At 35.4% G+C, this 15,011-nt stretch overlaps 1 protein-coding gene across 4 annotated transcripts in view; it reads left to right on the top strand.

Moving 5' to 3' along the window:
- The window catches only part of TBC1D5 (TBC1 domain family member 5), a 476,007-nt gene that overhangs the window by 231,432 nt on the left and 229,564 nt on the right, over window positions 1–15,011 (top strand). For all 4 annotated transcript variants that reach the window (XM_037061363.1, XM_037061360.1, XM_037061361.1 and 1 more), the window contains one exon: window positions 5,259–5,328. In XM_037061363.1, coding sequence (XP_036917258.1) covers window positions 5,259–5,328 — 70 coding nt within the window. The remainder of the gene's footprint in view (window positions 1–5,258; window positions 5,329–15,011) is intronic.

Here is a 15,011-nt window from a genome sequence, read left to right as displayed (position 1 = left end):
ATTGTTAAACCTGTTTTAGTCAATGTGCCTAGTGACTTTCTCAAACTATTTTAGCAAATACTTAGAACTTGACATATGTAGTCATTGCATTTTTTATTTCATAGTTTGTGTTATGCTAGGGTTTTAGGAGATTTCTTTGAATGTCAGGAGCCTTGTCGGGGGGGAAGCAACAACACACACAAGGCAAAAAAATAAATGGTTATTTGAGTTTGCAGTTTGGCTCTGTGCTACGGACAGTCTTTTTGTCTGTTAGCCAGCACTCATCCTAGTGATCAGCTTAAACTGGAAGCTTGGGGTCTTCTGTTTCTTTCTGATTTTGCAGCTTGTGTTGGGCATGTGCATGGCCTTCTATTTTCCCCTGTATACCTGTGAGCTTTTGACTGTCCTAATTTTTCAAAGAAATTCTCACCAGCTTTTGTTCCCAGGCCTTAGGTAGTCTATTTTGTTTTAGTTGTAATCTTTGCCCCAGTCTTAAGCATCTGCTGGTTTTTAGTTTGTTTGGCTTGTAGTATGTTGAAAAGCTGTGCCCACCACTGGTTTTGGGGTTGCTGGGGTTTTTTGAGTTAGATGGAAAAGAAGTGGACATTATGCATTAGTCCTTCCAGTTGGAACAGATTTGCAGTTATTTGCACGGGTAATCTGTTCTGCTGCCTCTGCAACCTCACCGTACTAGATTCTCAAACTGGGAACTGGTTTTCCTTTTCAACCTGCTACTGTACCTGGCAAGGGGTAGGGCTAGTAAAAATGCCTTTCTTGCAATCTTTGTAAATCTTTGACTGTTTTCCAGTGTTGTACCTAAATCGTTTTCAGTGCTTGCTTTCAGTGTTTCTGAGGAAGAATACTTTGGAGTTGTATATTCCACCACTTTGTTGATGTAACTGCTTTCTTTAAAAAAAATATTAATGATTTAATAGGAATACCAAAATTTTGTCTTCTTAAATTAAAATGGTCCACTTAGATTTATTTACTTAAAGTAGTTCCTGTGTATTTCTGTTTTACATCTGAATTTTTATTACCAAAAAACAATTTCATAGAGAACTAAATAAGACCATTAAATCATTAGGATGTAGATAAATTGACAATAATAGAGAAATGGAAAATTACTAAATACATGAATTTTCTGTATTCACTTGAGTGCTGATTCTTAGACTTAAATAGTGGTCCTGGATTGTAGCACAGATAGTTCGCCTACTTGTTTACCTGAGTCCTGATACGAGGTGATATCCTTAGTGTGGCTACATAGGTAATGCCAAGTCTTATGCTTTGCCTTCACCATGTTTCAACATATAAGTAGAGTTTTAAAAAATTATTACTTAAAATGAAATTTTAAATGTAACTGACACATTTCAGGAGCAGTGCTAATTCATTTAAAAGACATAAAAGGTTTGATAGGTCTTTACACGAACATTTATGTCATCTTAACCTATGACAACTAACACGTGGTTGCCCGTGGCTTTACTGTCAGGAAGTGTAAACCAGGTCTTTTTCCCCCTTCCTGTTAAGTATTCATCACACATACTTGGTGATATTTCTCTTATAATTCAGAGATAAACCCTTTTTAAAATTATGTCATAGTTATCAGAATTCATACCTAGTGTGATGTGATATTCTAAACCTGATGTTTTTTTGTATACACTGAAGACACAATTGGGAACATGTATTAATTTATTAGCATTATTCTGGTTCTTTTTAACCTAACCTAGCTTTAAAAAACTCTGTTTCTCCCTTCATAAAGCAATATTTGTGCATAAAAAGTACTATAGAGTCTCTTGTAAACCTTTGTTTAGTATGATCTCAACAGTGCACAGATAATTACTATAAATGCCCTTTGCTAAACATGGCTTCAGTGAAAGCTAAAAAGGAGTCTGGAACTCAATTTTCATGTTTTCAAATTTAAGTCACCATTATACATAGTATTGGCTTAATAAGGTAGATGCATGTATATTAGAAATTATTAGTGGAAAATACTCTGCCTTTTGTATCCTCGTATGAAACAGTATAACTACAAGCATTTTTCCAAATCAGCCAGCTTATATCAATTGTGAATGTTATGAACTCATTTTACAAACTTACCAACTAAAGAGAAATAAATGTATTATATAAATTTCAAACTGTAGTGGTCACAAGTAATTGACCAACTGTCTCTATAAAAATAAATGTTGAACAATGTTATGTAACACATAGTAACAATACATAAGTTATATATTGTATGTAATTTATGTAGTATTTAAAATTTACTCATTTAATTCAGATTATTTTATTGATTAGCTTTTGTTAAATATTGAAATACTTTTGAAATCACAATTCTTTAAAAAAAATTTAGTCTTGTTAAATTACCTTTTGGCAAGTGAAAGGAAGTCTGTTATCTTAAGTTTCAGTATTTGTGGTGTTTGATCATTTAAATGTCTTTGTGTAAGCTTACTTCAATAATGTATTTATGTATGTGTGTCTGTGTGAGAAAGAGAGAGGGAGTGTTAGTTCTGAAAACAACCTATGCATCCTGGTTACAGTCAAGGCTACCTGGTAACTTAGTTCGAGAATCAAGAACAACTTAAAACATTATATTAAACTCTCTTGCACCCTCTGTTGTTATTTTTAGGAAACACTACACATACGTTCCTGTGATTATTGGTGTTAGGTTTATTATAATCCCTGCTAAAATTAATACTTAGTACTTTATACTTACCTAAAAATTATGTTGATAGTAAAGTAATATTTGTTTTTAATTCTTATTCATTTTTCTTGTGTTACAGATATGTTTTTATTGTAAAGGAGCTTAAAAATGAAAGATGAGTCTCTCTGTTTGCCTTTGATTTTTTCCTACTTAACCAGTTTTTACCCCCTCCAAATGTTCCAAACAAATGAAAGTCTCCACAGTATATAGCGCACTCTATACACAAATTTCCAGAATTATAAATTCTTTCTGTCTTTTTGTAAACCTTGCAATTGTCAGACCTTTCCTTCCAAAATAACAGCCTGGAATTGTCTATACTAAAATTAAGGATTTATAACTGTAAGGAACAGATGTTTTCATAAACATTTGCTATAATTAATTTCAACTAGAGGATTGAAGGAACAAAGCGGTTTCCCACTTCAAGACTCTATTGCCTTTTCCTCTTACAGCAAACTCAGAAATCTTTTCTCTAATACTGTTCAGAGAAACACTTGTACTCCTTATTTGGTGTGTTTTTGTGAGAGAAAAACTGCTCTCCTGCTTATTACCATGTTTGCAGGTTACATTTAATATGATATATTCATTTCAAGTCAGGTATAAAATAAATAACACTTTTGTAATGTATAATGATGACAAAACCTAGTAGTTTAAGAAAACCCTAAAGCCTTAATTATTCGAAGGATTTTATATTTGATCTGATAAATATCAGCAGAAGGCAAGAAATGTTCTGTTGGTGAGATTTTATGTATTTAAGTAATCATAATCTCTAGTTTTAAAGAGAAAGAAGGCTCATATTTTCAATATATGATATAGTACTTATTCTATGCTGATTATGAAGTGTTTCACAGGAAATGTCTGCAAGCTGTTAAATAACATGTGCTGTAGAAAATTTTCGTTTAGCAAGACAGAGACTGATTTTGCTTAAATTTTTTAATTTACTGTAATATCATTAATTTTTTAAAGGAAGTGAAGTATGTTGAGTGAGTAATTTTATGGTCCCAATGTCTTCAAAGAATTAACAGCATATACCCAGTTAGATTGATATTAAACATTTAGCTGTTTTTTAGATTATTTTCTGCTATGATAATTCTCAACATTTTCAAGTTCTGTACACCATTTTAGGATTTTTGTTTAGTTAAAAAAAACTGGAAGTGCATTTTGAAAAATAATAGAGCTAAAAGTTCAGAAAGTGGGCTCAGTTCAGTTCTCATCCTCCGAAAACTCGGGTGCAGCTGCGGAGATTCTGAAGAGAACCAACATTCTTGACTAATCTGTCAACTGTAAAATGTGCGAAGAAAAATAGGTAGCTGTCATTAAAATTACATTTCAGCTTTCAATAACCATTTAATGAGTAGTGTAATTATAAAAGTATGGTACCTTAAGTACTATACTCAATAATTAAAAATAATCTCATCTTTAAAGTGAAAGCTCTGTAATTACTATTTGACTTAACCAGGACCACTGCGATGATCTCCGCTGGCACCTTAGGTTGTTCACAGTGGATTAAAAGTATAAATTAAAATTGGATATATCATTAAATTATTAAGCTTTAAATATCATAAAAATGACTGTAACCTGATGTTTGAAAGTTACATTACAGGAATTAGGAGTATAAAATATAATCAGATTCTAGTCATATAATCTGTTTCTAGAAAAGATGGTATGTTTTATAGTAGTTACTGTGGTTTCATAAAGACTGTTCTTTGCAGTATATATTTTAAATTTTAAACTATTAAAATTAAATTTCTGTCAATAAGAATGTGTATTTTATATCTTGACATTGTTAAGCATTTTTTAACTCCTTTAGCAAATTTATTTTTTCTACAATTTTAAACTGATAGATATGAATTTGTTCTAAATCTGATTTTATGAATATGCCTGTTGCTTGGGTGAAAATTTTTCCCCTGAATGTTTGATGTTATCATGTAAAGCAGAAATACTTTTGATGTTGCTATTTTTTTTTTTATTTCCTAAACTGCTGAGCTTTTGCCAAGAGGTAAAACCTGAAATTTTGGGAAGAATGTTAAGGTGTTTGGAGCTCACTGGAATGCGTAATTGTTCACCACCTCCCAATTCTGCTTTCTTCTTTGCTTCTGTGCTTAACAAATTTTCAGATTATGGGTGAACTGGGGGCAGGAAAACATTCCAGGTCTGCTCGGTGCCTACTACTGTCTTGTGACTGTAGATGTCTTGTGACTTGTAACAGTGTCATGGTAGGTGACTTGGTCACTGACAAAAAGTTGTTCTTTGTTTTATAAACATTAGTGAATGATTTAAATGGTTTATAAATTTTGGCTTGTCTGTGATTCATAAGAGAAAAAACCTCTATAATCCTTTATTTGTTCCTATTAGCAATTACTGTGGTAGTATTTTTATCCGAGTTAGAAGCAGTGGTGTTGGTTTATATTTTAGCATCAAAATAAGTTTTCAGCCAAATGGGCTCTGATTATAAAAGACATTTGGGAAGGGATAAGCAGATACATGTTTTTTGACCCAATATACTGCATAAAGCTATTACATAATAGCTTTTCAACTGAAATACTCAGTTTTATAATCTACATTAATGTTTAAATTTTTTTTCCAGGAGACTCAAATAAAAATGGAAGAAGAACAAGTTCTACATTAGATTCCGATGGGACTTTTAACTCTTATAGGTAGGTGATGTATACGTAGATACATAATATTATAAGATAATGTACAAATTATCCAATCTTACAGGACTCTAACCTTATAGTAGTAAGAAACTGCTGCCTGTACTTAAAAAATATGACGAATGTAAAAATATTATGATAAGCAATTGTTCTGCACATTTATTGAGTAATAGAAAATGCAACATTCTAAATTCTTGAATAAATGGGCCTATTATAGATATGTCTTATTAACCTGTATTAGGATAATTGGAATGAATACACATGTGATATTGAGCTTCATTAGAATCCATTTTAATTTTTGCTTTTTCAGTGTATCTGTGACAGTGTGTATCTGTGACAGTGTGAAAGGCTTCCTTTTCTTTAAGTTTTCTGTGAAACAGAGAATACCGTCGATGAGTAACTCGGGGGGATAAAAGGTAACCCGGGCTTCATCAGGTACTGTTTGTTAATGTCCCGTCTGGCTCTTCAGCACACGGGGCAGTTATGATCTCACTGAGTGATTTTAGAAAAGGATACATTAGGTAAGAAAATGTGTATGGTAGCTAGTCTTTGGCTAATATTCTCCTTTGAACGTGAATTTACTTGAGCATTTATGGAATTTGTACCTGCATAACAGAGAAATGTAGAATGAAGAAAGAGTATTTCTTCATTTCCAGTAATATTTGAAAATTTGTATACTGAACAAAAATGATGTAAAAACTAGGTTTACTTTTAGGGGAAAATGTACAGATTCAGTAACAGTGCATCTTGGCATTACAGATAGCAAAGCAGATCGTTGAAGAAATACTTTAATTGGAGCACACCGTCCACAGGGCTACCTAGTTCTGGTCCTTGCACAGGGCACCAGAAAACACATGCAGGAGCCGTTGTGCACTTGGAAACTCAAGTGACCGCTGGGCTGTCACTCCTTCTTTCATATGATAAATATGGATTTTACACTTAGAATGTTTATATTTATTTGAAATCATACTCTGTGTCCCTAATTGGAGCTGTGTTGTTTGTTTTCTCAGATCCCAGGCGAGCTTTTAACATCTAGAGTGCAGGGCCTGGTGCACAGGACACACTTAATAAGAATATAGTCAATGTGAAAGATTTTACAATTTGTTTATGAATTTCAGAAATGAGATGGTAATTGAAACACTTGACATCTTTATTTTATACCAGTTGGGGTCTGTATAAATAGTCAGTTGTTCAAGTGTCATGGATACTACAAAAGGCTTGTGTTCCCATATGATAATACTAGGAGGTATTTTCACAGCAGTAATGATCATATGTTGTCATTATATTTCCCCTGAACCTGTTCCACCTTATAAATGTTGGAATTCACCAGATCGCTCATTTTAATGCTGAGTTGTGATATAAACTTGGAATTTGACGTATTAAATAATAGGTAGAAACCTCTATCCAAACATATTGTAGCTGATCACTCAAAAAACAAAAGGTGAATATAAAAGATAGTGAAATAAATATTCATGATTTGGTATGTAACTGAGGAATGTTAATATGATAATTTGTATGAAATCTATGATGGTAATATTATTAGATATAAATACAATAAAAATAACCGAGACAAAAGGAAAATAAAGATATATTTCAAAGGAAGGAAAATCTATGTGTATATAAATTCAGTTGGTGAATTATATTTTACAATTACATTTATAATATAGCTAATTATAGTAAGTAATGGACATAATATAAAGTTAAGAGAAATGTGTTAATGTGAATGCACAGTAGTATCTCGTAGTTTATTTTCTTGAATAGTTTGAAGATAAAGGATCTTCTATTGAATGATAATTGTATTTTGAAAATGAACTCCTAATGTAACTTTGCACAATAAATACTAATGTTGTTAACTAATATATTTTTAATCAATGCCTGTCAGTGTTGTAATGTTAGGATATTAATTTATTGTTGTAATTAAAAAGGCAAGATAAAAAGCTCACGTAGTACAGTCTATAAAAACAAGCTTTAATGGTTGGCAGGCCAGTGCTGTTATTAAATAGTATTATAGTATTTAAGGTGCGAAATGAATATTTTCCTACTCAGTAGGCAATAGCTCTTACAATATAATGAGCTTACTTGTGAATTTGACACTTGGGTTAAATGCAGAATTTATAGAAGCACAGCTCTGGGGTATATTTTCATATTAAGGTTAACTGATAAAACCTAGGAATTGTTGCAGAATCACACTAAAATGGCAACAGAATTGTCGGTAAAATTCACTTTTGAAAATGAAAATTATTTTTCCCGCCATCACAGCTCTTTTAAACTAACTAGAAATAGGTCATTGGAAAAATGTGAATATTCCAAGCCCTCCATTATCCTAACAGTTCTACCTTTGCATTGTTTCAACTGCCTCAGAAATCCTGACCACCCTTCCCCGCTAGCCAGTTCTGGCAGTGAGCCGACTATGAACATACTCGAGCTGTGGCTACTTGGGTCCGGGGTAATGATTGGCCCTAGTTTGTCGTCTATTAAATGGATGCTTCCTTCTCACAACTGGTTTAAAGACTGAGATAAAATGCATGGGATAAAGCCTTTTGAAAACCTAATGCAGAGCCACAGCATTATTATTATTCCTTTGTGCCTGCCTCAGAAATGGTCAACTTTGTGGCCTTAGTCCTCACTTAACCCTCCATCAGGTGCACCCCGTCAGAGCATATGCCAAGGTTTTATTAACTTTCGATTTCGTCACCTAAATCCATATTTTCCATTATTTGTTTCTGCTATTGTGGTCTATAGTTTTTCAGTTTGGGGAGGGCATAGTCTGTTTCTGTCACTGTTTTGTTCATTAATAATAATAATACCCAAACATTAATAATAATAATACCCAAACATAGCAAGTTGGTTCAAATCCTGACTTCCAAACGCTTTGGAGACTTTGGACAAGTTTTAGCCTCACTGTCCTCATCTTTAAAGTGGCAGTAATGAAACACACTCCAGAAATGTTAATGGGATCATGTCACTCATGTCATATGGCAAATGCTGAGTACATTTGACATCTTCTGAGTGATGTCATATCATTGTCATCATCGTGATCTTTTTGGGAATGTAAAAATTTTATTATAGCACTCTACTTTAGAGACACCAAGAGGAAGATTTCTGAAAATGTGTCTTACAGGAAAATGACTTTGGTCTGGTAGTGGAAAGAGCTAAGAACAAGCCTAACCTGAGGCTTGAAACTGTCAGTCTCTGGCATGGTATTATAAATTGCCCTTATATAACAAAATTGTATATGTAGTAAAGATAAAAAGATGTTTTACTATCAGCATAAGGTCAGGGACAGATCCTGACCCAAAATTGTGAAATTTAAAATCGATGCACCCCAACTATAGCTTTGTGTGTCCATGTTCATGGATTTGGTTTTCACAGGCTGGGAGGTTTTACTGTGGATGTGTCCTTTGTGATTCTTGCTTCACGGGTTGAAAGTAGAGTACAGCTGCATTTAACTCATAGGTACCAGAACGATTGTTGAATGATACCTGGGTACTGGACTAGGTCTGGTTTTGGAAGCTTTTGTTAGAATTTGATTGTGTATCTCCTGACTAATTTGCAGATGACTTATTAAAATGGGAAATGAATAAGAATTGAGATTGTTGGTTTATACATTATATCTTGTCATATTTTTAGGGACCAATTTTTATGTATTTGTCAGATGACATGAGCTTTCTCTGTTTCTTATATAACCATTAATACTGAGCGACCCCTTTCTATGAAAGGGTATGAAAGAGAAATAGTTTGCCAAAGAGCAGTTTGCAGTAGATGTTTGGCTGAGTGACTGTAGCACAGGGTCACCTGGTGGAAGGAATATTCTCTCACTGCCACCCAGCCCCTCTTCCCAGAGGCAGCTGACCTTCTCCTCTGCAAAGAGGCAAGCTTCTTGCCAGCATATATGACTACAGACTATTACATTAATCTATTTAGCTGTAGTACCAGCTGCTTGCATGTTTTTAATTATCTTATTAGGTGGTATAACAGTGACCTATGAAATAAATTGAAGGTGAACATTTTGAAATTTCCTTTCATTTACCCTATGTTTCTAAATACCTTTATTGATTAAAGTACAACTTCTACAGAAGTTCATAGGAAGTCTCCATGGTTTTTTGAGTCAATGTAATGCTTTTTAAAGTATACTGTCATAATTCCAAATATAGAAATAGCTTCATTTCTTCATTAGGTTGTGTTTGTATAGCCACAAATCCCTGTTAAAATCCATTGCTTTAGTAGGCAGTTTAGTTAGAAAACTCAGGCCAGTTATTGATATTCTCTCGGGAACTCAAAATAATGCTTAATTTCAGACATTGTCTTGGCTTTCTATAAATGGCATAGGATACATTATAAATTGTTATAATTTACTTTATAATAAGTTTGTATATTTACCTCTGATTTTCTTTATTCTGTATGTACACTAGTAAATCATCTTGCGTACCCTCATTATTTTCAGATTTTAATCTTACATGGTACCATTTCTCAGTATATTTTTCCAAGATGTGCTGTTAGAAAATATGTACTGGGACAACTTTAGATTTTTGACAACTTGAATATGTTCAAATAATACTTTGTAAATAAGTGTTGACTCCATGATACATGGTTCAAAATAACAACCAGTGGTTGTTCAAGTACAAATCAGAGCCAGTAAATGAAAACTGTAATAATTTAGTTAAAAACTCAGATGTCAAATTAAAAAACAATGGTATTTATATGCAAAAGAACTGCATGTGTGTCATTTGAGTTAGTAAATCCTACAACTGGGATGGTAAGGTGACTTGAGACTGGTAAGATTTGGTGTCTAGTAAGACTGGCAGATTTAGTGACTGTTGAGAGCCCACAGCCTACCGTATTTTTAGGACTATAAGACGCACTGGACTGTAAGATGCACCTATGTTTTAAAGGAGGAAAACAGGAAAAAAAAATTTGAAGCAAAAAAATGTGGTGAAATATTTAATAACCTGTGACCCCGCTCCACTGCCGCCGCCTCCCCACAGCGAGCCAGGTAAGCTACATTTGGACTATAAGATGCACCCCTATTCCCCCCCCAAATTTGGGGGGAAAGTGTGTATTATAGGTCCAAAAAAATACAGTAGTTCCTACATGGTCTTCTCACTGTGCTCTCACATGGTGGAAGAGGTGAGAGGACTCTCTGGGGACTTCTTTTGTACGAGCACTAAACGTGACAGCCCTCATGACTTGATCATCTCCCCAAAGTGTCACTTCCACACTCCGTCACATTGGGTCTCAGGATTCGATCTATAAATGAGAGGAACTGGAGGGGGAGCACATTCAGTCCATAGCATATATAGAACATAGAGACCAACCTGAAGTCCCCATCCCACTTCACCAGCACTCACCATCTTCAGTTCCTACAGCCTTGCCATTGGACTTATTTTTTCAAGGTGTTACATAGCTAGTAAAAAGTTCAGAAAGGATGACCTAGAATTAGTATTTCTTTGCTGATTCTTAGAGCATTGCTTTTCTCACTTTGATGTGCTGCCTTTATTTGGTTGAGAACCTATATAATAATGTGGCAGAAACTCTCAGTTCTTAAGAATAAATTCATAACTTAGGGAAACAATTTGGAAAAAGCACATGGATAGAAATAAGGCTCCACCGCTACTGATTCCACCACTTACTGACTGTGTGACCTTAGGCAGGATGACTAATTTCTCTGTTAATAAAATAATCACTAAAATTCTGTGGCACACCAAAAAATTTATTTTCTGCTGATGTGACAAAAAATAGGTATAATGTTGATTCATTCACACTGGTCAGCTATTGTTGTGTTGGCTCTTAGAATTATTTTATTTGACAGTCTAAGGGAAAAGAGGTCAGTGCCCCTGACTAAATTGTCAGGTATTGCAGGTTTTAAAAATTCTTGCAGCATCTCAGCTGAAAGTCATCACCACCAAGTTGTAGGGAGCATACCTATAAATGTGTTGGACACCCGGCCCAGTCACCTACCGCATAGAAGGTAATAAATACGAGTTTCTTCATACTTCCTTTTCTCTTTCTCTTTTCTAAGTTTTTTTCTATTTTAGTCAACTTTTTCACCTCACATTGTTGTCTTTTGTCTCAGAAAAGTATTTTTTTCCAGAAAAGCATTTTAAAAATTCAGTGTAGCCCTAAGGTAGCAGAAAATGATATTAAAGAATCAAATCTGCAGTTATCTATAAAATATAAGACCTACAGATATCTATTGTTACCTAGAAATTATATAGGAGGAATTTTATAAAACCCATACTGATATATAACCTCACAATCTTATTATTAAGTGTATCTTATTTCCATATTTGCTCAAATAGCACCACAGCCTTTAGAGTTAAATTATAATTTCAAAGAACCCAAAATGTGTAATCTTTTTATTTTCAAGAAACCAAAATCAGAATATTATCTTTTATTCTTATTTTCATAATGGAGCCACATTTGATAGAAGAAATGAAAATCACATTTGAATGTTGAATATTTCTTCTTGAAGTAACTTTATTATTTTTATAATAGCATAGATATAGTCAATATCTATGCTTCTCTGTAATATGCAATCTGTCTAAACTAATTATTGATCACTTAAGGCTCTGGAAATATGTTACCTTCTATTTAAATAATCAACTGGTCATGTGCATTCATGCTCCAGACGATGGCATTTGGGTCAGAGACACACTGCATGTAGAACAGTGGTCCCGTAAGATAATAATGGAGCTGAAAAATTCCTGTGGTCTTGTGAGGTCTCAGTCAGCGTAACACAACTCGTTACTCACATGATTGTGGCGATGCTGGTGCAGACAGACCTGCTGTGCTGCCAGTCCTGTAGACGCCTAGGACACCCAGTTCTGTCCAGTACATAGTATTTGGTCATGGTTATAAGCGACTGTGTTACTGGTTTCTGTACTTAATGTACTATAATTTTTATCACTTTTAAGATGCACTCTACTTACTACACAAAGTTAGCTGCCAAACAGCATAGTGTGTACCACTCGCAGCAACCTCATACATCTCATTTATTGCATCTCTGCCTTGCGTTAGTCTCTCTTGCGCTTGATTCAGTCTCGTTTTGTTTATTCATTGTGACCCGCAAGCACACAAGGTCCACCGCTCACGTTGCTGTAGTGAGAAACCACGTCAATGACTGACCTGGAAATGAAATTAGAAATGATTGAACACTATGAAGGTGGAAAATTGGCGATGGTTGTCGCTTACCAGTCAAGCATGTTCATTCCACCATAGCTGCGATCTTGGAAGAGCGGGAACGAATGATGGGTGCTGTTAAAGCCTTCTGATTGAAGGCAATGAGACTAACAAAAACTCAGGAAGGGGCCATATCAGACATAGAGAAACTTACGACCTGTGTGGAAGACCAGACACAGAAGAGTAGCCGCAGGACCATGATCATGGCCAAACAAACAGTTCATAGTGTTGAAGGAAAAGGCTCAGCCGGACTGGGATGTTGAATTTACTGCTAGTTCTGGGTGCCTTAAACACTTAAGGAATTCATTACATAATATGAAATGAGTGCTGAGTCTGTGCATGCTGATTTGAAGGCAGCTGAAGAGATTTTGGAAACTCTAGAAAAGCTGACTGTGGAGGAAAATTACTCAGCACAGCAAATACTCAATATGGACAAATGAAACCTCCCTATTCTGGAAGTGGGATACCTGAAAGGATTTTCATGAGGAGACCAAGTCAATGCCAAGTTCAAGTCTTTACTGGACAGAATAATATTGCTTGGGGACAGCGTTGCAGGCTACAAATTGAAATCCTTTGTGGTCTGGCACAGTGAGAACCCCAGGGCCTTGAAGCGCATCAGTAAGTACACACTGCCAGTGTGTGCTAAAGAAGCAATAAGAAGTCATGAATGACCCAGCTCCTCTTCCAGGGTTCCCTCCTGAAAGGCTGCCAGTGAGATGGAAAAGTACTCTTTGGAGAATAACATACCTTGCAGGATTTCACTGGTTGTTGATAATGCCCCTGCACTTCCTCTTTTTACTGGTGATCATGGTCCCAGTGTGAAAGTGATGTTTCTCCCTTCAAACCCCACCTCTTTAATCCAGCCCATGGATCAAGGAGTTATAGAAGCTTTTGCAGCCTACCGCCTGAGAGGAGGGCCTTTGTTGAGGCTATTACTGCAACTGAGGAAGACCCTGATGCAATATTGGAGGATTCGGAGGGATTACAACATCTATGACTGCAGCAGGAATGGTGCTTGGGCTTGGAGTGATGTTACCAAGGAAGGTATGAATGGTGTCTGGAAAAAAAATACCCAAGAAGTTTGTCCATGTCTTCAGAAGATTTGCCAAAGATAAGTAAGTTGCAAAAGTCAGCAAAGCTGAGCTTGCGATGGCAAACAAGTTTAACCTCCCTGTGGACAAGGGTGTCATTGAGGAACTCCTAGACATTGACTAGTAAGTTATTTGAACAGGAACAAGAACTCATAGCTGAAGAAGAGGTAAGAGAAAAGGAAACTGAAAGAGATGAAAAAGAACCCCCAAGAAAATTCACAGGGGAAAGGTTTAGCAGAACTATCAATAGACCTTAGCAGGCTCCTTAAAAAGTTTGAAAAATATGAAGCTGAACACTGAAAGATTCATTGTTAGAGAGGAGTGTTTATGGTGGGCTATCTGCTTATAAGTACATTTATGATGAAAAAAGACAAACCAAGTAAACCACTATGGACATATTTCTGAAAACGTCATACTTCTTCAAGAGCCTCAGGCAGGCCCATCAGGAGGTCTTCCGGAAGACATCGCTGTCGCCGGAGTGAGAGCTGCATGCGTGTTTTTGTTCTTGAGGACCTTCGGGGGGACAGGCAGGATCTGGAGGCTGAGGTCGGCTATACTGACCCGGACCCCCCGCTGTAGGCCCAGGAGAACGTGGGTGATTGTCTTAGTTTATAACAAAAAAGTTGAAAAAGTAAATTCTTTTCAATAGAAAAAAGCTTAGACAAAAGGATATAAGGAAAGAAGACATTTTTGTGCAAATGTGCAGTGTGTGTTTTAAGCTAAGTGTTGTTTTTCAAAAGAGTTGAAAAGTTACAAAGTTTATAAAGTAAAAAAGTTATAGTAAGCTAAGGTTATTATTGAATAGAGAAATATATATGTATAAATTTAGCGCATCCTAAGTGTATTGATGTTTATAAAATCAATAGCAGAATACAGTGATGGCCTTCATTCACTCACCACCCACTCACTAACTCACCCAGAGTCAGTGCAAGCTCCACTCATGGTAATTTCCCTATGCAGGTGTCCTATTTTTTATATTTTATACTGTATTTTTGTGGTACCTTTTCTGCATCTAGATATGTTTAGATACACAAATACTGTTGTGTTAAAGTTGCCTACAGTACTTTCAGTGTAGTAACATGCTGTACAGGTTTGTAGCCAGCCTAGGAGCAACGGCTACTAGGTGTGTGGTAGTAGGGTGTGCCTGTAGGCTTGTGTAAGTGCCCTCTGTGATGTTCACACACTGGGAAAACTGTCTAAAGATGCATTTCTCAGAACATACCCTCATCACTGTGATGCATGACAGCGCAGCCTGAAGTTAGCATAACCCAGACTAACTTGAGTACACATGTTACAGTTTGAGTTCCTTTCCTTTAAGCCCTTTTTATTTCCTGTAGCTAGGATGTTTTTTCATATTTGTTTATTCACATCGTCAGCTGCAACCTCCACTCACCTAAAAACTGTGTACACGTTTAT

This window comes from Sturnira hondurensis, unplaced genomic scaffold, assembly GCF_014824575.4.
Source record: "Sturnira hondurensis isolate 20B ecotype Veracruz unplaced genomic scaffold, ASM1482457v3 Scaffold0013299, whole genome shotgun sequence".
NCBI classification, from domain to species: domain Eukaryota; kingdom Metazoa; phylum Chordata; class Mammalia; order Chiroptera; family Phyllostomidae; genus Sturnira; species Sturnira hondurensis.
The sequence above is the reverse complement of the archived record's forward strand: the minus strand, read 5'-3'. Positions and strand labels throughout refer to the sequence as shown.